The sequence below is a fragment of the Natator depressus genome, chromosome 1, assembly GCF_965152275.1.
Source record: "Natator depressus isolate rNatDep1 chromosome 1, rNatDep2.hap1, whole genome shotgun sequence".
Lineage (NCBI taxonomy): Eukaryota > Metazoa > Chordata > Testudines > Cheloniidae > Natator > Natator depressus.
This window is the reverse complement of record NC_134234.1, coordinates 29,016,639-29,039,193: the sequence shown is the minus strand read 5'-3', so window position 1 is coordinate 29,039,193 and position 22,555 is coordinate 29,016,639. Positions and strand designations below refer to the sequence as shown.

At 42.3% G+C, this 22,555-nt stretch overlaps 2 protein-coding genes across 6 annotated transcripts in view; one reads left to right on the top strand and one right to left on the bottom strand.

Annotated features, from left to right (window-relative positions):
- MTMR2 (myotubularin related protein 2) overlaps positions 1-10,640 on the top strand; it is an 81,354-nt gene extending 70,714 nt beyond the window's left edge. For all 4 annotated transcript variants that reach the window (XM_074957000.1, XM_074956984.1, XM_074957002.1 and 1 more), the window contains 5 exons: positions 1,991-2,197; positions 4,322-4,414; positions 6,288-6,401; positions 7,666-7,842; positions 8,854-10,640. In XM_074957000.1, the coding sequence (XP_074813101.1) occupies positions 1,991-2,197; positions 4,322-4,414; positions 6,288-6,401; positions 7,666-7,842; positions 8,854-9,015 (753 nt within the window). In that variant the 3' untranslated portion in view covers positions 9,016-10,640. The remainder of the gene's footprint in view (positions 1-1,990; positions 2,198-4,321; positions 4,415-6,287; positions 6,402-7,665; positions 7,843-8,853) is intronic.
- A 2,304-nt stretch (positions 10,641-12,944) lies between these two features.
- Positions 12,945-22,555, bottom strand: part of CEP57 (centrosomal protein 57) — a 28,186-nt gene continuing 18,575 nt past the window's right edge. Inside the window, exons 6-11 of one of the 2 annotated variants that reach the window (XM_074956940.1) lie at positions 20,584-20,661; positions 18,239-18,343; positions 18,006-18,086; positions 17,010-17,254; positions 16,071-16,215; positions 12,945-14,200 (exon numbers count right to left, since the gene is read on the bottom strand). In XM_074956940.1, the coding sequence (XP_074813041.1) occupies positions 13,964-14,200; positions 16,071-16,215; positions 17,010-17,254; positions 18,006-18,086; positions 18,239-18,343; positions 20,584-20,661 (891 nt within the window). In that variant the 3' untranslated portion in view covers positions 12,945-13,963. The other variant, XM_074956947.1, reaches the window with a different exon arrangement.

Here is a 22,555-nt window from a genome sequence, read left to right as displayed (position 1 = left end):
CGCCGCACCGCACCACTCTGGGAAGCGGCTGGCACCACGTCCCCGCGCCGGCCCTGGGAGTCGGGGGGGCGGGGAGGGCTTCACTGTTTCCCTCGCCTGTGGGTACCTCCCCCGAAGCTCGCATTAGCCACGGTAACCCATTCCTGGCCAATGGGAGCTTTGGGAGAGGTACCCACAGGCAAGAGCAGCGTGCGGAGCTCTCTGCCGCCCTACCCCCACCCCCAGGGGCTGCAGCGACGTGGTGTGGCCGCGTCCTGGAGCAGTGCGGAGCCCGCGGCGGTGGCAATCCCACAGGCCGCATCCAAAGCCCCGAGGGGCCAGATCTGGCTCGCAAGCCGTAGTTTGCTCACCCCTGCACTAACACTTGGAACAAGGGCTTGTCTACATGGGGAAATTGACCAGTTTAGCTACAGTGGGAATAATTTTTCCTCTACAGCTATACCAGCCAATTTCCCTATGTACACAAGCCCCAAGTCTCACTCATCTGACAAAATTAGATTACCTGTATTTGCAGGGTTAGCACATAAAGGTCAACTCCCTGAAATTATGCATTTACAGGAAAAAAGGATAGTACAGATCTGTTCTTGGAAAAGCAGGCTTGACAGTTTCTTCCTATGGGAAAATATAACTGTCAAGGTTCCTCCCCCACTCTGAACTCTAGGGTACAGATGTGGGGACCTGCATGAAAAACCTCCTAAGCTTATCTTTACCAGCTTAGGTCAAAACTTCCCCAAGGTACAAAATATTCCACCCTTTTGTCCTTGGATTGGCCGCTACCACCACCAAACAAATACTGGTTACTGGGGAAGAGCTGTTTGGACACGTCTTTCCCCCCAAAATACTTCCCAAAACCTTGCACCCTACTTCCTGGACAAGGTTTGGTAAAAAGCCTCACCAATTTGCCTAGGTGACTACAGACCCAGACCCTTGGATCTTAAGAACAATGAACAATCCTCCCAACACTTGCACCCTCCCTTTCCTGGGAAATGTTGGATAAAAAGCCTCACCAATTTGCATAGGTGACCACAGACCCAAACCCCTGGATCTGAGAACAATGAAAAAGCATTCAGTTTTCTTACAAGAAGACTTTTAATAAAAATAGAATTAGAAATAAGAAATCCCCCCTGTAAAATCAGGATGGTAAATACCTTACAGGGTAATTAGATTCAAAACATAGAGAACCCCTCTAGGCAAAACCCTTAAGTTACAAAAAAGATACACAGACAGAAATAGTTATTCTATTCAGCACAATTCTTTTCTCAGCCATTTAAAGAAATCATAATCTAACACATACGTAGCTAGACTACTTACTAAAAGTTCTAAGGCTTCATTCCTGGTCTATCCCCGGCAAAGACAAAATGTAGACAGACACACAAACCCTTTGTTTCTCTCCCTCCTACCAGCTTTTGAAAGTATCTTGTCTCCTCATTGGTCATTTTGGTCAGGTGCCAGCGAGGTTACCTTTAGCTTCTTAACCCTTTACAGGTGAGAGGAGATTTCCTCTGGCCAGGAGGGATTTTAAAGGGGTTTACCCTTCCCTTTCTATTTATGACAATAACCAATTTAGGTTTCCCATGTACACTACTGCTGTAGCCAAGACAAGGGACTTGGTTACAGCAGCGCTGTTCCCTGACATGGTTAAAACAGGATTAAAATTTTAGCATAGATGGGATTTAATTGTGTCCAGGGAACTGGGTTTAAATCCTGGACTGTCCAAGTATTTCATCTGTCTACTGGGGCACTTCCAGAGTCATGTCTACCCTACAACTTGTAACCTGACTAGGGCATAACCACCCTGTAACCAAGCCCCTGTCTCAGTTATAATTGTGAAGCTTGGGCCTGATTCCAAAAGTGTTGACATGGCCCTTGGGCCTGATTCCAAAAGTCCCTAGACATGGCCCTTGTCTTGTCTAGTGGTGTCACAGGCAATTCTCCACTTGTAGTTCATATTCTATGGAGAAACTTCACTAGTGCCCTGTCTGTGTTTCAGCTAATTCTTGCCGGCGCCCTTCGGATTGCTGATAAGGTGGAGTCGGGGAAAACCTCCGTGGTTGTGCACTGCAGCGACGGCTGGGACCGAACAGCTCAGCTCACTTCTCTGTCCATGCTCATTCTCGATGGCTACTATCGAACAATAAGGGGGTTCGAGGTGCTTGTGGAGAAGGAATGGCTGAGCTTTGGGCACAGATTTCAGCTGGTGAGTCAATAGCCTTTTGAGCGGATTCAGTTGCTAGGTGTTGAATGAAGAGCATCTCACTGGATTAGTGACATAGGCAAAAGGTCTATATATGTTCCTTTAATCAATGTTACTTGATCAGAGCTGAGCTCAGAGTAAAGATGAATGCCACTGAAAAGCATTATATCCTTCAGGTTTCAGAGTAGCAGCCGTGTTAGTCTGTATCCGCAAAAAGAACAGGAGTACTTGTGGCACTTTAGAGACTAACAAATTTATTTGAGCATAATTTTTCATGAGCTACAGCTCACTTGTTGATTTTTGCTCATTGTCCTTAGACTGCAGTCAGTTGATGTTGGTTAATGTTATCTGATCTAATACTGTATCTAATACTTACCTGTGGCACTGATTTCATTATGTGATCTTGGGTGGTCACTTAACAGTTTTCCCATCTGCATACTTGTGATGTTATCCCCCGTTTTACATGTGGGGAAACTGAGGTAGTTGAGTGATTGAGGGCCCAATCCAGCAAAACAGTAAACCATGTGCTTAAACTGTAAGGAGATGATTAGTCCCATCTATAAAAGGGAGATAACAATGCTGATCTTCTCTGTAAAGCACTTTGAGATCTATATATGAAAAGTATTCTATAAGAGAGAGGTATTATTATTACCTACATGCTTAAGACCAGAAGAGTGGCTATTCTGGGTCAGACCAACGGTCTATCTGGCCCACTATCCCGTCTTCCAGCAATGGCTAATGTCAGGTGCTCCAGAAGGAATGAACAGAACAGGGCAGTTATTGAGTTATCCATCTCGTCGTCCAGCCCCAGCTTCTGGCAAACGGAGGTTTAGGGACAACCGGAGCATGGGGTTGTGTCCCTGACCATCTTGGCTAATAGCCATTGAACTTATCTAGTTCTTTTTTTGAACACAGCTATCCACTTTTGGCCTTCACAATATCTCCTGGCAATGAGTTCCATAGGTTTGCTGTGCATTGTATGAAGAAGTACTTCCTTTTGTTTGTTTTAAACCTGCGGCCTGTTAATTGTTCTTGTGTTGTATGAAGGGGTAAATAACACTTCTCTGTTCACTCTCGCCACACCATTCATAGACCTATTCTGTCATTCCTATATATTTTGTACCCTGGTATTACTGTGTCCCATTGATTATCGTTCCACCAAGTTTCTGAGAGGGCTATTATATCAATATACTCATTTAATACCAGGCACTCAAGTTCACCCATTTTAGGATTTAGACATCAGCATTTGTATCCAAGCACTTATAAAAAGTTGTCAATATTAAGTTGGGTACAATTGTGTGCCTTCATGTGATGTAACTGAATGGGACTCTTTTTCATCTGAATTTTCTCTGGACTTCCTACATGTACTTTATCAATTTCTATCCTCTCCTCTTTAGTAGGATATAGATTATCCCCTCTAATAAATCCTCCCCTAATGGATGTCTCCGTCCAGACCGTGTGGTCCTCCGCACCTCTCAGCCTTCCCCCAGCCTTTAATTTAAAAAGTCTTCTACGACCTCTATGGCTTCAGTGCTTTGCTGAATTGGGACCTTAAGTGATTTGCCCAAGGCCATGCATCCAGGTCAGTGTCAGAGGCCTACTTCTTAGGGGCACTTTCATAACTACCTCTCATGGGGTGGTGAGGATGAGCTAGTGTTTGTACGGGGCTTGGCAGCTAGGAAGTGCTATGTTATAATTATCATTAGGGACTGTGTTTCTGTGTAACGCTTGGCTCCATTATATTGTACTACTGATTGAAGAGGAGGATGATGATATATATAATTGAAAGGAACAAAAGTTTAAACTTTTTCTAGTCTTTTGAACTCTAGCTGTTAAATGAAATCCATGTCAGAATAACATCTGGAGCTTCTATTCAGATCACTTTTGTTTTTAGTTCTTTCTTAAGTGCACTTAATATGTCCCTCAGAAATGATCTCACTTCAAATACTAGAGGACTAGCTGTCCAGAACTTCTGCACTTACTAATATAAACACAGCAAAATCAGGACACTTGTAGACTATCTTATAGCTATTGCGGGCTGCTGCACTGGTACCCCAGGTACACAGAATCCAAGCTATTTTTGTGAAGCACTGTATTAGTTCATGTTCTTTTTTTGTTTTGCATCAGAGAGTTGGCCATGGAGATAAGAATCATGCAGATGCAGACAGATCTCCCGTATTTCTCCAGTTCATTGATTGTGTCTGGCAAATGACAAGACAGGTAAATTTCTAAGCTGCAAACATGCTTTATGCAGGACTTAGATGGGTGTGTCTGGCCAGTAATCTTGCGGTTCAACTTTGAAATTAAAATACAGCATCCTCTGTGTGGCTTTTTTGTTCTTTTCTGTTTTTGTTTGGGTACAATTGTCAAAAGTGACTAAGTGAGTTAGGAGTCTAACTGTCATTTAATCCGTATGGGATTTAGGATCCTAAGTGACTGAGACACTTTTGAAAATCGGAATTAGGCTCCTTAGTCATTTTGTGGCTTTTGAAAATTTTATTTTCCCCGAGTGGCATTAATTGTGTGAGAGGAGACGGGATTGAAGACAGCTGGGTTTTGTTTCACTTTAACATGTTCCAAAAGTGAATGCATTGCTCCTAAATTGTGCACGATTATGCACTGGAGTCTCCTTTACCCACAGACCAGGTACTGTACGAGCAGGGCCACTTAAATTTCCTCTGCTCTGGAGGGAACATCTCCAGGGGCTTAGAGTGAGAGCCATGCCGCTGTGTCCACTCTGCACTTGGCCTCTGCGCCAGGGCCTGTAGGTTGTATTTTTATCCTTTTGACAAAGGTGCCTAGACACCATTGAAAAAAACGACCTATGATAAAAATGGTGAACAGGGGTGCCATTTTAGATGGTACTTTTCAGTTGCCAAACAGGAGAGGTGGCAGCATGTCCCTTTCTTGGATGTTGCCAAAGCATCCTTCTCAGTGGCCATCTTAATCCTTCTCTCATCAAGTTCCTTGGGAGGAGTAGGTGTTTGGGATGGACTGAATGGCAGCCGATGACGTAGACTCATAGGCATCAGAGATGGAAAAGACCCGTTATATCATCTAGCCTTGGGAATAGGGCTCAGAAGCCAGGGAGGACAGGATGGTAAGGGGTACAGAACAAGATTTCCTGCTGTTCCCTTGTGTTTCCCGCACCACACCGTTTCAAACCACCCCACCCTCACACTTCTCTGTCCCCTGACCCTGCTCTGACTGCACCCCCACCCACCCACACATATACCATATCACGCTCGAACACAACTCCAGATCTGGCCCACCTTCCTTACTGCATAGCTCTGCCCTGACTCGAAAAAAAATGGGGTTACAGTTTTCACAACTTCCCCCCCCCCCCCCAGGTTTTCCACCCTCTATAGAGCGAGTCAGAATTATTCAATATTCAGAAAAGTTCTGATTAAATTTTGAAAAACTATTTTTAAAACAAAAGGGGGAAAAATGTAGTGAAGTTTTGTATCTGTTTTGCAAGCAGCTCAGATTGTTGTTATACATGTGTATTACAGTACACCTAGAGGCTTCAGCCAAAGTTAAGGCCTTGCATGTGATGGCAATTTCTAGGTTCCCACGACCTATTCCCAACATGTGAACTGGTTTCATGGCCTTCTGCTGCAGCCTCATGGAAAACTTTCAATTGGATGCGTGAATTGTTTCCATTTAAATAGATAGAGCTTTCACTTCTACTTAGAGTTTGTTTATTTTATATCTGCGGCACCCTTTTGTTCATAACCTCATTAAAGTTCTGGCATTAGAGACCTGCATAAAGTGCAAGCTCCAGTTTAAGCAGCTCTGGGTGTATATAAATACCGTGATCAGACTCTTCAGGGCTCTGGCTTTTGCTCAGAATTCCTTACTGCACATGTAAAGCAGATTTTTGAGCAAAACGTTTGTTCTCAGAAAGTAGTAATATGATTTTGGAGACAGAGGCAGCCAAATAACACAAACAAACCCTAAACTAGAAATGCATAGGGGGTATATTCCGCTCATTAACTAACACAATTGACTGCTATAGTGGTATGTGTGTTTATTAGCAACAAGCAATGTACTAACAAAAATAAACACGCAATCTTCCTGGTTGTGTTTGAAGTTTCCTACCGCATTTGAATTCAATGACTGTTTCCTGATGATCATTCTGGACCACCTGTACAGCTGTTTGTTTGGGACTTTCCTGTGTAGCAGTGAGCAGCAGAGGGTGAAGGAGGTAAGGGCTCACCTCTTTCCAAGATGAATGCAATTCCTCAATGTTCCTAAAATGGGTGAATGATGCTGATGGCATTGTTCCCATTCCCAGTGACTCCAGTGGGAGCAAGTTTTGGCCCTAACAGGTCTTCCAGCTGAACGCTGGCATTCAGGATTCTTTCCCCCTGTAAACTGGTGTAAACTACTCAGAGCCTAATTTCTGTACTTCAGACTTGTGTACATTTCAGCGTATTCAGAATCTCTAAAGGCACCTTCAACCATTAGCCTGTGTCTTAACAGCTATCAGTTGCCTAGGAGATGTTTATCTAAAGTTCAGATAAAATCATACTTTCAACTCCCTGCCCAGGAATACTAGAAAGCGAGCTGATTGTATAAACTAAAATGTGTGCACAGTCCTACCGTGTCACATCCAGCAGACCATATGGCAGTAACAGGGTGCCAGGTGTGCCCTTTTCCCTGGAGAGAATGGAACTGCCAGCTACTAGGAGGAATGTGGCTGTAGCTTGTTACATCGGATAGTTCTGTACTCTAGCCTGGCCTACCTTGGCGGAGCTTAAAGCAGTTACAAGACCCAAAGTGCAAGTGGAGGAATGTTGAGTACATTTGCATGACTTAAAACACTAAGCCAACGTTACATGTACAACCCCAACCTGAAATCAAAAGGAAAATGAATGGCGCTCGCTCAGTCTCCACTTGCTGGAAGCACCATTTAATTACACAAAGGCTGCATCTACACTAGGGAAAATGGCATCTGTAATTCTCCCCTGGGGATGGCAACAGTGGAGGTTGTAGTCTAGTCAGGACTATGGTGTTTAATCACTGTGTTGCATAGATGTGCACTGAGCTGAATTTGACAACACAGTGGTCAAAATCACTATTAAAACCACATTGCTGGTGAATTGTGTGTCCCAGTTTTCCCAGTGTACATGGGGCTTGAATATTTGTCATTCCAGCTTCAGAAAACCCCATCTCCTCTCCAGGCAGCCTTCCCCTTTTTGTGCCAATGATGATTCCCTTGATTGTGTTGCAGGTTGAGTTGGGAATAAGGGATGTTTGCATGCCACAGTGTGTATATGCCTGCCTCCATGTGTTTATAGTCTAGAAAAAAGCATACAATGTATTTTTTTTAGTTATGAAAAGGCAGCCAGATTTTTATTAATAGTAAACATATGTATATGCTGGTATAAATAGTCAAAACTGTGCAGATAAATACTAGTGTTCATATGGCTGGGTATGTAAAACAGGTTTTATTTTTTTCCTTAAAGAACCTTCCAAAAAAGACACTGTCATTGTGGTCTTACATCAATAGCCAACTTGAAGACTTCACTAATCCCTTGTATGTGTGCTACTCCAACCATGTCTTGTATCCTGTGGCCAGCATGCGCCACCTGGAGCTTTGGGTGGGATATTACATCAGATGGAATCCAAGGATGAAACCACAGGTGACCATTTTGTTTCTAAAATACTGTGTGTCTCAAAAATCTTGTCTCTGATGTTCCTAAGGAACCAGTCACCTTGGCACCTGGGAGCTGCAGTACTTTCCAAGCCCAAGCTGCCACAGCTTAAATTTAAAAACAAAACCTAATTGCAAGCAATGTACCTGCAACGTGTGTAATTGAACTGGGTGCCTAACTTTAGTTTTAAAAATATCAGCCAGGATTTTAAAAACTGGGTGTCTGACTTTAGACTCCCAGGTAAGTGGACTGGAAATCCCTGGGAGCTGTAGGCGCTCAGCACTTTGAGAAATCAAATCACTTGAGCGGGCATAGCATTTTCAAAAGCATAAGGTCCCGCTTACTGGAGGGACTCAGGCACCCAAGCCTCATTGAACGTCAGTGGGACTTAGTCTCGCAAATCACTGAGGCACTTTGGAAATGTTTGCCCTAGATGCGTAAAGAGAGACTTTGGGGCCTAACTTTATGCATTCACTTCTGAAAATCTTGGTCACTAGAAATCAGAAGCAGTGTTTTTAAGCATTTAGGACAAGTTAGAGATACTTAGAAGAATCTCCAAAGTGCCCTTATTCGACATCTACTGAATTAATTATCAGCAGCATTGAGATGCCAAGGGGAGAGGTGACTGAGAGATCTGCAGGTCTCAGCTTTTACAATTCACAATGTTTATGTTATTACCCTGCTAGTTTGTCTCATTCCCAAATCAGCTTTGTAAATAAAATACAGCCACTGAGGCCAAGAAGCATCAGGGCTCTGGAACTAGCAGGCTGTGAGAGTGCCGGTGACAGAAAAGTGGCAAGGTATGTGGAAGTCAGAACAGCTAATTAATTTGCTTATGCGCTGTGGGTAACAGGAGAGGATGGCATAACCCTTATACCCTACAAACTAAAAAATGGACAAAGAGCAGCAACTGAGGCAGTAATGACATCTAGTGGTTTAGCAGGCTTGGCCTGTGCAGCCTTTTATTGTCACTCAGCTGCACGTTCCTTTGCATTGCAGGAGCCTGTCCACAGTCGATACAAGGAACTTCTTGCCAAACGGGCTGAGTTGCAGAAGAAAGTAGAGGAGCTCCAGAGAGAGATTACCAACCGATCAACCTCATCCTCAGAAAGAGCTGGCTCTCCTGCACAGTGTGTCACTCCTGTACAAACAGTTGTATAATATGGACTTCTATTAAGTATTTCCCAGGACCACCTTAAAAGGGCAGCTCTAATAGGAAACCCTTTGAATTTAGCTCCTGGTGTCTTGGAGACATCAACCACCTTATTTATTACATTTCTCTCCAGGGTAATTTATTAGTACTGTAGCACTAGAGGAAGCTTAAGCTAAAAAAAGGGCAGACCCCTATGCAATTATCTTGGTGGCTAGATGATGCTAAAACTAATTGCACTCGTCATCTAAAAACAAAACCTAGAGCTCTCACTGACTTAGCTGTTAGAAATTATTTTGCTTTGAATGAGCAACTATTGCTTGGAAGGAAGTATTCTGTAAGCAAAGTATCTACAGAGGAGGAGGACAATGAAAATTCTCCACCTTGCTGAAAAGAAACGAAAAGAGACTGAAGTAAGAAATCAGTCTGCAGAATTCATATCTGACTCAAACGTTTAGAATATAGCCATTGAATAGTTTGACTTATCAATGTCAATATACATATAACTATCAGTTGAATTGTTTTGCCAACGTGTCACTGAAAGACAGATGCTGACAGGACCTGAATAATAGAATGCTTTTTACTATTTAGATAGATAGGAAAGAACCAATCACTGATATACATCAGAGGAAGCTAGGCCAAGTTCTGTGACTTTACTTCTGTCATGGAGGTGGAACTTAAAAGAAACAGACTTGTTTTTTAGGTATATACCCAATACTGCAAAATGATGCCTTATTTACAGGAAGGGCAGCTTCTACCTGTAGGACATGGTAGTGGATGAGCCCCTCGTATCCCTCAGCTTGTCCTTTTTGGGACCAAGTTTATCTCCATCCCCCTCATCTGGAATCGTCACTTATTTTCACCCAGTTCAGTACTATGAAGCAGATGTTAATTACTGAGGGGGTGGGAAACAGATCCCCATAGTTTCTGCATTTTTTTTTTTGTGTGTGTGTGCGCCTCAGATGCAAGAGCTGGCAAAGTAAATGATATAAAACAGGGCAAGTGCAACACTTGCTGGGATCAACTCAATTTAATTTTGCTTAGGTAAGTGTAAATAGTTATTTCCGTATTTCAGTATGGGATCACGATGATGTGCTTAAAATTCAAACTGACTGTTTTACTTCTCTTCTGTTGACAGTAAGCGTATCGACCAAAGAAAGCTTTCTGCATGTGTTACAATCGCCATGTAAAAGTAGCCGTCAGTTGATGGAGTTGTGTAGCCTGCTAGCATATTTCAGCACTAGCTTAATAACTTTTTACACTGTCAGAGAAGAGAATACAGTGGACTTAGAACAAAGAATCATTGTCATCAGCACAATGATCAATTAAACTTTGTCCAAAATCAATGTTAATAACTTTATTGTAGAAATCAGGGTGAAAACAGTCAATTTTCTGGTGATTACTTTTGTTGAACTGATTTTTTTCATTTTAATCGTGTCTTTCCAAATACATGCATATGCACTTAAATGAGGAGGTTGGGGGTGTAGCAAAAGTCAACCTATTTATGAGGGCTTTTTAGCTTTGCCTCTGGATCTCATTTCCATATGCAGCTGTATGTTTTGATCAGAGTAAAAAGAACAGGAGTATTTGTGGCATCTTAGAGACTAACAAATTTATTTAAGCATAAGCTTTCATGGGCTTTAGCCCACTTCATCAGATGCATAAAATGGAACATATAGTAAGAAGATATATATACACATACAGAGCACATGAAAAGGTGGAAGTTGTCATACCAACTCTAAGAGGCTAATTAATTAAGATGAGCTTTTATCAGCAGGAGAAAAAACTTTTGTAGTGATAATCAAGATGGCCTATTTCAGACAGTTGACAAGAAGGTGTGAGGATCTTTAACATGAGAAAGAGATTCAGTTTTGGTAATGACCCAGCCACTCCCAGCCTCTAGTCAAGTCCAAGTTAATAGTATCTAGTTTACAAATTAATTCCAGTTCAGCAGTTCGACCTGCTGAAGGTTGAAACAACACACTGGACTTCTACATAGAGTGCTTCCATCGACCTGCACAGGCTGAAATTGTGGAAAAGCAGCATTACTTGCCCCATAACCTCAGCCGTGCTGAACACAATGCCATCAACAGCCTCAGGAACAACTCTGACATCATAATCAAAAAGGCTGACAAAGGAGGTGCTGTTGTCATCATGAATAAATTGGAATTTAACAGCACCAGACTTAAAGGTGGCAATTTTGCAACAGAAAAGCTTCAAAAACAGACTCCAGTGAGAAACTGCTGAACTGGAATTAATTTGCAAACTAGATACCATTAACTTGGGCTTGAATAGACACTGGGAGTGGCTGGATCATTACCCAAATTGAATCTATTTCCCCATGTTAAGTATTCTCACACCTTCTTGTCAACTGTCTGAAATGGGCCATCTTGATTATCACAACAAGTTTTTTTTTCCTCCTGCTGATAATAGCTCATCTTAATTAATTAGCCTCTTAGAGTTGGTATGACAACTTCCACCTTTTCATGTGCTCTGTATGTATATATATCTTCTTACTATATGTTCCATTCTATGCATCTGATGAAGTGGGCTGTAGCCCACGAAAGCTTATGCTTAAATAAATTTGTTAGTCTCTAAGATGCCACAAGTACTCCTGTTCTTTTTGCAGATACAGACTAACACAGCTTGATCAGAGTAGTTTGGCAGATATTGTGCAGTCAGCATACGTATATTGCCTCTAAGGCAGTGTCATTTCCTTTGGAAAGCTACTTGTGTTTTACTGTGTGCCTCCCTCTTCTGCAGCTATGTCAATCCATTAGGCTGAAGTCTTCTCTCTTGTGGATGGCCTAGCATTAAGATGAAGTGTAAACATCACTGAATGTTAGTTCGGGTAACATGATCCTTAATGAGACTTTTTTTTTTTAAATCAGGCTGTACTGATTCTTTGCACCATATGATGTATGGGGAGTGTACAGCTTGCTTTAAGTTCACGAGAGAGAGACACACACTGTTGGCCTGTCCTCAGATTCCATCACTATATAAAATGGGTCTGTCTTAGGTTCTCAGATACTACAGTGCAGTATAAGAACCTCTATGGAATAGTCATTCACCTCTTTACTCTCACTTTGGCAGTTTCACTAGGTATGCATTGTTGTTTCCTGAAGGTTAATACTAAGTGTTAAGTGACTGTAGTTTTTCTCCTGGGGCCCTGCTCTCGCTCCCAACAGTATTTGTTCGTTATAAAACAAAAGAACTGAATGTTGACATGTCAGTCATATCACTGAAAAGTAACAATTTCAGAAGTCAAAGTACAGTGGAGGAGATGAGAAGTATATATGGCATTCTCAGTAAGCAAAGGGGTTTTGCTGATGAGATTCAAGCTTTGTAGTTGTAGAATTATTGTAACATAATTGCTTTGCATACGACCAGAGCAACTTCCTGCTCAAAGGGAGTGTTTTCCTTTGGCTACTGTCCCAGTAACAATCTCTGGGCTGATTTTTTCCATTTAGCTGTGAGTAGTAATTCTTCCATTATCTCAAATAATTTTGAGCTGGCAAATATTTAACATGAGCACCTCACAGTGTTAATATATGTAGACTCCCAATACCTCTCGGAGGTAGGGAAACTGAAGCACTGAGAGTGAAGGAGTTGCCTGAGGTTACAAAGGATACCTGTGGCAGAGCAGGAAATTTAACCCAGGTCTTCCAAGTGCCAGGCTCCCATCTTCACTACTTACCTATCCTTCCTCTCTACTAGTGCCCCCTAACACCTTTGCTCAGGCAGTGCTTGAGGTGAGTTTTAGTGGGGCAGGATTTTTTTAAACAGTCTGATATTCAATTCAAAGAGTAAATTGTATCAGTCTTACAAGGAGTAAAAAAGGCACAGCTAGATAATTAGTAAAGAGAAATTTCAACTTGCCTCGCTCAAATTTGCAAGTTAATTTTATTGGTTTCCAATCATAAAACTTTATAGACACAGGTAATTTGAGTCTGTCTTCTGTACACACCATTACTATGAAATTCTTTACATTATTAATATAATAAATAACATTCACTGAGGTGTGCAAGTCATTTAGCACTTATACCTGCACCATTACAAAAGCAGATATCCAAGTCAAAGTGAATAATATTTCAAGTTAAAATTAAGCAAGCTGCCAGCATTGAATGGCATGATTGAGGCACTTTCAAATTAAAAATGTCCATGCTTTACTGCTCCAGCCAAAGTGCACTAGTAAATGATAGATTTTATCCCAATGTTCCACATCACACTTAAGTGAAAAAGTATCCTGAAGGCGCATTTCTCTATTCATTACTATTAAATGAGTCAATTGGTAAGAAAAACTAGTCCAAAGATAATTACTTTGTTGCTTCTTTGTGAGTTGAAGTGTCCACTGCAATTAATATTGGCTAATGGAAGACAGCAGACCAGGAACTGGATAGTTAAACAAAACACTTATGAGGTTCTCCTGCTTTTTCTTATGTTCTCAAAGGCTGTGCTGACAGCTACTGTACATACATCCAGCAACTGCTAACACCTTTTAGACTTGTGGCTAAAGCTTCATTTTCGAATGGTGATGGGCCTTTAAGCAGCCCCGTACAGAAGAATTCAACAGGAAGAGAGTTGTGAAACCACACATACCTTTTAGACAAGCCACCCCTGTGAACAATGAAATAAAACATCCTGCAGCAGGCATGGCAGAAGGAAGCTGGAAGGAAGGGTATAGCTGACAAAGGGGGAGATAATGGAGGGTTGCATGTAACTCAGTAGTTAGATACAGTAGAAATGAGGCTTGCTTTCTCCTATCTGTGTTGTGCATGGATTAGAACCATAATAAAATCAGAACTACAGATGCAAAATGGGGGGTTTACATTTAAAAAGTGCACTTCGTATACAGTAGTCTCTTTCACACAGTAGGAAAGGCATCTCTTTTAGACCTGAAATGTGAGAAGTAAAGTTCAGACTGGTGGAGTTTAAGGAAACTATTGACCGGTACAGAAATCAGTAGTCCCAGTTGATGTCATCTTTCTGAAGCGAAGTCTGTATACTCTGCATGTCCCGCAACAACTGAAGGTTTTTCCGGCTTTTCTCTCCAGGTTTCACTTTGATGGGGCCAGCATCCTTTCCCCTGGTTGTCACAGTGGTTGTTACTTTCACCTCACTAACTCCACTCCGGCTGTCTCGTGTTTCATCAGCACAAGACTTTTTGGACTTACACTCTTTCTTGAGTTTCTCTAGCTGAAAGGAAAGCCCAGAGAGAAACATTAAGAGCAGCCTGGCTTCAGTTTACTTATTTCTTCCATTTCTCCCAATGGAGTTAAAATCTCCTCTTTCATTTGTGCCTGTAAAAAGAAAAGGAGTACGAGTGGCACCTTAGAGACTAACCAATTTATTTGAGCATAAGCTTTCGTGAGCTACAGCTCACTTCATCAGATGCCTGTGACTCAGATAGAAAGCTGAGACTCTATAACCACGACAGCCAGTCTCCTGGAATACTTACTCCTCTAGCCAAGTGCACAATGTCATAAACCTTTAAGAATATGGAGATTCTGATTCCAGTGGAATCAGAGATTGTGTGTTCTGAATTACTATTAGCTATTTTAGAAGTCACACATCTAACAGAGTCTAGGGGAGTTACCCACACGTCCTCACGATTGGGAAAGAACTGACCTACAACTGACTTAAGTCTCCAATCCACATAGTCACTGCCCAGCTTTTCCCAAAGATTACTGAAAAATTAAGTTTTCCATTTACCTATACAGATTGTATGGGTCAATCACTGTCCTTAGAAAGCAGCTACCTGAGGTATCACTTTCAAGAGCACTAAAAAAGGAAGACTGGTGGTATGAAGAATTGGCATCAGCTGTAAAGATGTGTAAATAGGACAGTATGCGACTCTCAATACTGCAGTGGTGCAGGAAAATTTTTTTTACTAGTCAGGGGTATACAGTACTCATGCAGAACCATTCATATTGCCATACAATGTCAACACTGCTACGCCTGCCAGTCTGCAACAACTGCTTCAGTTTCTAGACAGGAGTAACTAATAAACTAACTTCTTCCACTGGCACGGACATTCCTCTGCAGAATAGGTTAATGGCTATGAATTTTTCAGTCATCTGACTGAAAATCTAGCGCAGTGGTTCTCAACCAGGGGTCTGGGGCCCCCTAGAGGTCCTCAAGCAGTTTTCAGGGGGGCCTCCAAGCAGGGCCAGCTTTAGACTCGCTGGGGCCCAGGGCAGAAAGCCAAAGCCCCACCACATGGGGCTGAAGCCCAGGTTCCTGAGCCCCGCCACCTGGGGCTGAAGCCTGAGCAGTATAGCTTCATGAGGGCCCCTGTGGCATGGGCTTAACACTGGCCCTGGCTTTTATATGCAGAAAATCAGTTATTGTGGTACAGGTGGGCCATGGAGTTGAGAACCTCCGATCTAGTGAATATGTGGGAAACATGCTCAACTGCCTTTGATTTCAGAGGACATCTGCAGTTTAAAGTCTTCAACACTTTGACTTTAGGCAGATGAAGTTTCTATCTCTAGAGCACACAATGTCAAAGCTGGAGATGAGGGGGCTGAAAACTACACAAAGATATGCTTCACAGCAGTGTATATTGAATAGGCTTGACACACTGCATTTGACCTTTGGGGCAAAGCAAACGTCAGTAAAATGAAGGAAGAGCGGAGAAAGAACAATCAGATATGGGATTAAATCTTTCATCAAAGTATCTATCTTTAACTTTCCCTCCAATATTTGTGAAATGTGAATTATAAAGCAAGACCAGATAGATCAGCATATGCAGGAGGAGGACTGTCCAAAAATTTAGTGTAACAGTGAAAATAGACACTGGGAACCCAGACCTTTTCCTAAGTAAAGTTTGGGTGACCAAAACCAACATACACTGAGGAAAATAAGTTAGTTGCAAGTCTTGACAACTTGCAAAATGTCTCTGTGGGATTTCCCCCATGTACAAACTGTTTGCTCTCCTGTGAGCACAAAAGGCAGGTCATGTCTGCTTCTTCCAAATTCAGCTATGGCAGCATTTCATTGAAAGATTCCTCAAAATAATCGTTTTACAGAAGCCTTACAGCGCAACTGCAGGCAACTGACTTACCCGTGTCCGATGTTTCCGGACTTTACTTATTTGGTCTGCCTTTGCCTCCATTCTTCTCACCAATGCCTCCAGTTCCCGCTCCAGGTCTTCCTTCAGGCCACCAGTTGGTGTTTCCTGGATTAGCTTTCCTAGCTGTAGGTGATCACTTATACATAAAGACAGAAAAAAAGCTTGGGCATGATTTCCTCCACTTTACAATGTTTGCCCACTTGCCTGAGAAATTACATGTCCAGGGAGGCGTATTATTAGTAACCAGAAACTGTCTCAATATATTTCATAACAGTCGTCTGTAACGTTCCTGCTCGTGAGCACTGTCAATGTGGAATGCATACATGGAGCCTCTGCTGCTATACTGGAGGACTGATAAAATTAGTTAGTTAGACCTAAATATTACTAATTTAAGATTACATGGGTGGCCTCCTATAGCCATAGTCTTAGTGCTCAGTCAGGTCTGAGGAGAGAGTCCTATTTCCCATTCTGCATTTTCTTGGTTCATTTGCATTAGCTGCTATTTCAGGTCTGTGCTCCTACGATGGATGATATGTGAGACTAGCGAAACAGTTTAGATCCTGATAACTAGACTACTGTTTTAGCAGAAAGAATAGCAAGGCAGCTCTCACAAAAGGGTAGTCACATTTACCCACTTGTCTGATGTCTTATGAAGGAACTCAGAGGTGCACCCCTTGGAACTGCTGCTTGTAAATACAAAGAGCCATGCAGTATTAGTGTGTAGGAATAACTGAAGTTGAATGTTAATCAACATTACAGGGGAAAAAGGCTGCCATGATTGAAGAGAGCTAAATCCTGATCCACTCCTGCCTAAAAGCATGCATCATCTTTGGATAAATGGCTGTATAACCCCGCCCCCCCTCCAGAGAACTCTCAACACCAAACCAAAATCATTGGCATCCACATTTGTAATTTAATCACAGGACTCACAAACTCATCTGCCCAAATTCATCCTGCAAAGTCAGCAACACTTCAGAAAGCTCTTCCTGGGATGCAGAGGAGCCTGTCGAGAGAGAGGACTTTCTGCCTTTGCTGGTGTGAGATGAGTTGCCAGTCGGCTTAGGTGTTGGAACATCCTTGATCACACGATCGTTACACAGAGCTTTAGAGTGTTGTTTCATTAGATGCAACACATGTTGTACATTGGCTCCAACAGAATGGCTGGGACTAGTAGACTGAAGGGGAAAAAAGTAAAGTAGATGTGAATAGATCTCTTATCAAACCTAGAGCAGGAGAGATATTGTAGGACATTTTATTTAGAAACAATCCTAATTGTGATTTTTTTTCTTGATTTGTTGTTGCTAGTGACTTATTTTTAAGAGGAGATCTGTGTAGGAGTCAATCAGTGCTTGTGAAAAGTGTTTGACTAGCAGCCTTGAGAGCAGGGGAGAGGTTTCTGACCACGCCAGCTCAGTGTCACAGACGACAGAACAGAGCATTGCAAGAAAGGCTGGAGGGAAAATTAAAAGTCAATGGAAGGAAAATAGAACTGTTAAGTAGCCTGACCACTAGGTGTCATGAGAGCACCAAACAAGGTGCCAAACCTGCCGGGGGGGAATGCAGAAATTGGGCTTGTTTTTGGCTTAAGTGGCTTGTGAGTTGCTTGTTGGCTAGTAGCTTTTTTTTTTTTTTTATCAGCTCCCAGCAAGCAGGGGCAAGGCAGGGAGAGAGTCAGGGGTGCACATCGGGCCCACCACAGTCCCAGACTGCACGCAGGGGGAATCTAGTCACAGTGTTGGGGTTCTTAGGGATGGTCTTATTTTGAAATGGGATTAGCTTGACTTTTGGCTTATTGTGAAAGTCGGGGTCCACATGAATGTTGGCAACTGTGACCCAGAGCCCCGTCTTCTGAACTAACTTTGTATTCCAAGTGTAAAATTCTCCAGAGCTTGCTATTTGTAGGCATTCAAAATTAATCCCACTCACCTTTCCAGCTACAAATGGCACATCACCCAGACACAGCCTATAGTGGGGCTGTGCATGGTAATGTCTCGTAAAAGGACGTTTCTAAGAAGAGAGAAATTGTCATTAGAAGTGACGCTGTCAAACCCATCCTCCTCTGCTTTCTAGTAAAAGCGATAGCCAGCTATCTGATCTCTCCCACCCACCCACCCCATTCTCCTTCCTTCCCAATACAGTTTACAATGACAGCATGCTACCTTGTCTGGCTGCTTGGCTTTCTTCTTTGTTTTCCTTGGCTTTGGAGGAACTGATGGTGTTCCTGCCTGCAACAGTATTCTGTTAGTCTCCAGTCCTGTCTGAAGCTGAGAATAGTGGGAATTATTATTTTTTTTTAAAACAACTGGAAAGTGTAAAAAAAAACCTAAAACAACCAAACCCTGAAGTCTGGGACTGGCCAGCCAAGGAGCAATTCAGTCAGTAAGCTCTTTGCGGCAAGGTCTGTCCTTTACTGTAGGTCTTGTACATGCCTAGAACAGTACGCCCATGTGGTTGAGGTCTCTAGGTATTATTGCAATGTTCAACAACAGTAGTGACACTAAGTACATCTAGCCAGTGGTTCCAAAACTTTATTGGTTCATATACCCCCCTTAAAAAGTTATTGAAAAGTGCATGGATGGAATATCAAGCTCACAGATCAGTTTCAGAACCTCTGATCTAAACTACCACCATGGATTCTGGCTCAAAGAAGAATTACCAGTCGTAATGAGAGACTGAATGAGCCACAAGCCACTTCTCTGCAGGCAAGTGTGAAACGGTACAGTTATGCACTTCCTTTACATCACTGCTGACTGTCAAAATATTGGCCCTGCCTATTCAGTAAATGATGCCATGTCTGAGGACATCCCAGTTCCTTCCACTCTGGTTGATTTGTGTTGAATACATTCCACATTTTACTGAAAGAGTTGCGGTTTGGAGTGATCCCTATGCAAATGGATCCATGTGAAAAGTTTAATTCTTTTCCTCGAAAGCTCTAAGACGTGACTTTAGAAATTATTATTTCCAGCCACCCACCCCCATCTCACAAGTGAACATGCAGGATTTATGTGAGAACCCCTCAATCTCTCCACAAGCATCAGTGCTGGCGTTCAGTGTTACCTTCCTGCTTCTGTGGCACTATAATAAATAATCCTCTGTGTGCTAATGATGTACATGGCACCGAAGCTAAAAAGGTCATTGGCCCGAGAGGTTTATGTCCTGATGTAGGCACTACTGGTTTGATGGTATCCTTTTGTCCTCTACACATTGACAGTTATTGTAAAGTGTTGACTCAATTTTTTTCCTTGATCTACTTAAAGCATAGTTGTGTTCTGAAAAGATTTAAAATTTAGAATTGTGGGATTCCCTGTTAACTGTGCCAACATCTCCCTAAACTGCCAATCCTGCAAACTTAACCTGGGCTGAATGGTAGCCCTGGATTCCCTCCCCCCCGTCACCATTAACGAGTCCCACTAATAAGATGCAGGCCAAATTCTGCCTTTAGTTATAACCATCCAACTATAATAGCCTTCAAATACAGCCGTATCCATGTAACTGATGCTTATTATGGCCCCCAAGGATGCGTGAAAAGGAAAGAATTCAGCTTTACGCTGAGTCCAGGTTGAGTCTGTAGGGTTAGCAGTTGAAAAAACACAGCTCTTATTTGGACACTGAGCAAATGCCATATGGATTCTGACACAAACATGGAACCTCCACCATGCTATTTATACAGTCACCCTTAGGAAGTCAATCATTTTCTATTAAGCTTTTCAGAGCAGAACCAAACAAAGCTAACTCAGCTGAGTCCTGTGATGTGGCATCTACTAAACACAAAAGTGCTTTCTTTGGGACTTATAATTCAGGAACCTTGGGAATGGCAGGCTGTTAAAGCATGCTTGGTATAAAAAGGCCTGTCTTCCTCAGTCTGGATAGGAGAGGGTAGGATGTGTTTCAAATGTCTGCCAATGTGGAGACTCAGGAAGAGCAGCAGTCCTGATCTTTCCTACGGGAAAAAAAGGGCTTGAGGAAGAAGCATGTAAAAGCATGCGAGGAAGCCTTGAAAGGAACGGGACAATAGACCATTTGGAAGCTTTGAATGAAGAAAAGCTCCACTCAGTCCATTGAGTTTTATTTAGCTGGAGTTGAAAGCCATCCAGTTAACTGGGTGCACTGGCCAGATCTGGTAATAGGATGATGAGGATACAACTTACCATCTGGAGATTATCTGAAGGAGACACCAGACTTTAAGTTCGTGTTTTTATAGTAAACTATAATTTACCAGACACCCTCTTTTTGACAGGACTGGGGAAGTCACAAAATTTCACCCTTCCCCAATTCCTAGCTCTGCCAGAGAGAAAGTTTTCCACCATTTCATGCAAAAGAACAGGCGAGAAGAGAAAGTGGTGCCTTCGGTGTTCTTGGATTCCATCACCAGCCAGACTGCAACAAGCTCTTCATTACATTGCACATTAGAGACCCTATCAGTGAGCTTAAATGGAAGTTTAATAAGAGAGCGAGCTACTTGCAACACACAATAAAATAGCAGGAAAGATTACGTGCTGGTTACCTCAGCTGCCTTGTCCTGCACAAGCTTCCTTGCATGTTCCTCCTCTTTGAGCTTCTGTTCCAGTTCTCTCATTTTTTTCTAATTGAAGTTCAATAAGAAAAATGTTACGGATGGAATGCCTGGTTCCTTTTTTCTGAAGTCTTAAAACAGAAACTTGAACAAAATTAAAACTAATAGTTCAGTGCATTGTTTTAGACTGAACATTCCCTTCAGATTCAGAATAACTGTTGATGAGTCTCATCTGTCTTTAACAAGTACAAGCAGGCCTGAATATTTGAAGTTGAACACACTGGGTTTTCCCATGTTTATTTCAATAAGACATTAATTACAATGCCTGAAAGTCTAGAGCAAGTTAGTGAAGGGTATAACCTACAAAGAGGAAAAAATGAGGTAACTGCCCTCCTTTAAAAATACATAAAAGGCCTAAAAATGATTTAACATGTTTTTTTACATTAAAATTTAAGTATTGTCCAGTGTCTCAGGCCAAAGAGACAGCTAAAGAACTAGCAAATTTTTTATGTCAGATACTGTACAAGTTAGAATGAAGACAAACATATTTTGGGTTTATTTTCAACATCTGTAACAAAAGTGCCTCAAACATTTATGACAATGGAGGTCTTGGAACATCCTGACCATAAATTAACGACAGAGGTCAAAAATCCATAAGAGACATCCAAGTGGTTTTCTAGCAAAGCCAGAAAAGACCAGACTTCACATTCCTGATATTTTTAAGTAAAAAACCAGGGGACTGGGAACAGGGGGGATTGGATAGGCCTGGGAGTCCCGGGGGGTAGTTAGAAGTGGGGGTGTGGATAGGGGTCAGGGCAGTCAGGGGACAGAGAGCAGGGGGGGTTGGATGGGTTGGGAATTCTGAGGGGGGCAGTCAGGGGGCATAAAATGGGAGAGGCCAGGCTGTTTGGGGAGGCACAGCCTTCCCTACCCGGCCCTCCATACAGTTTTGCAACCCCAATGTGGCCCTTGGGCCAAAAAGTTTGCCCACCCTGCTCTAGAACATGGCCTAACCTTCACCCTAATATAATCCAAAATCAAACTGTCATCAGAAAAAAAACAAAAAACGTATTCCAATTGATATGTATATAAATGGAAGCATATTTGTTAGTTTATTTAAATATTACATTTTGCCCCAGAGTTATGTGCATTACTAAGTCTATGCAGTATTGTTGTAGCTGTGTTGGTCCCAGGACACTAGAGAATAAAAGGTGCGTGAGGTAATATCTTTTATTGGACCAACTTCTGTTAGTGAGAGAGACAAGCTTTCGAGCTTACACAGAGCTCTTCTTCAGGTCTGGGAAAGGTACTCCCACTGTCACAGCTAAAGACAAGGTGGGACAGGTTGTTTAGCACCCCACCAGACATAGGGGGGAAAGAAATGGGAGAGAGGGGGGGTGGGGTGGAGGAGTTTGTTAATGGATTAGAGATTGTTGTAATAAACCACACATCCAGTTTCTCTATTCAGTCTATGATTTTTAGTGTCTTGCAAAGTCACTGGAAAACTAAGAGCCTGTTTTATGCATTAAAGTCAATGAAGTTTCACACTCCCTAGCTGAGATAGTTATGCTGGCAAAGCCCTGTTGCAAACACAACTATGCTATAGAAGAGTGCCTCTGTCAACTTGGCTAGTGTTTTTATAGGAGGTAGCGTAGTGATGCCGGCAGAAGAACTCCAGTCTTACACAGTATCTCCAGCAGGGGCTCTGTAGTCTAGACAAGGCCTTAGTCACTAGAGTTGATCGGAACTTCCTGGCTCAGATTTTCCACAGGGGAAAAAGAAAACAAAAACTAGATGTTGCCTCAAAATATCTAAGTTCATCAAGAAAACAAATATTTCATTTTTGGGTCACTTGGACCTGAATCAGAATATTGTGTTGAACTGACCCAAAATGTTTAGTTTCAAATAGTTCCATAAAATAAACTGTTTCCCTATCAATGTGTTGCCTTCTGGGCACTGTAGT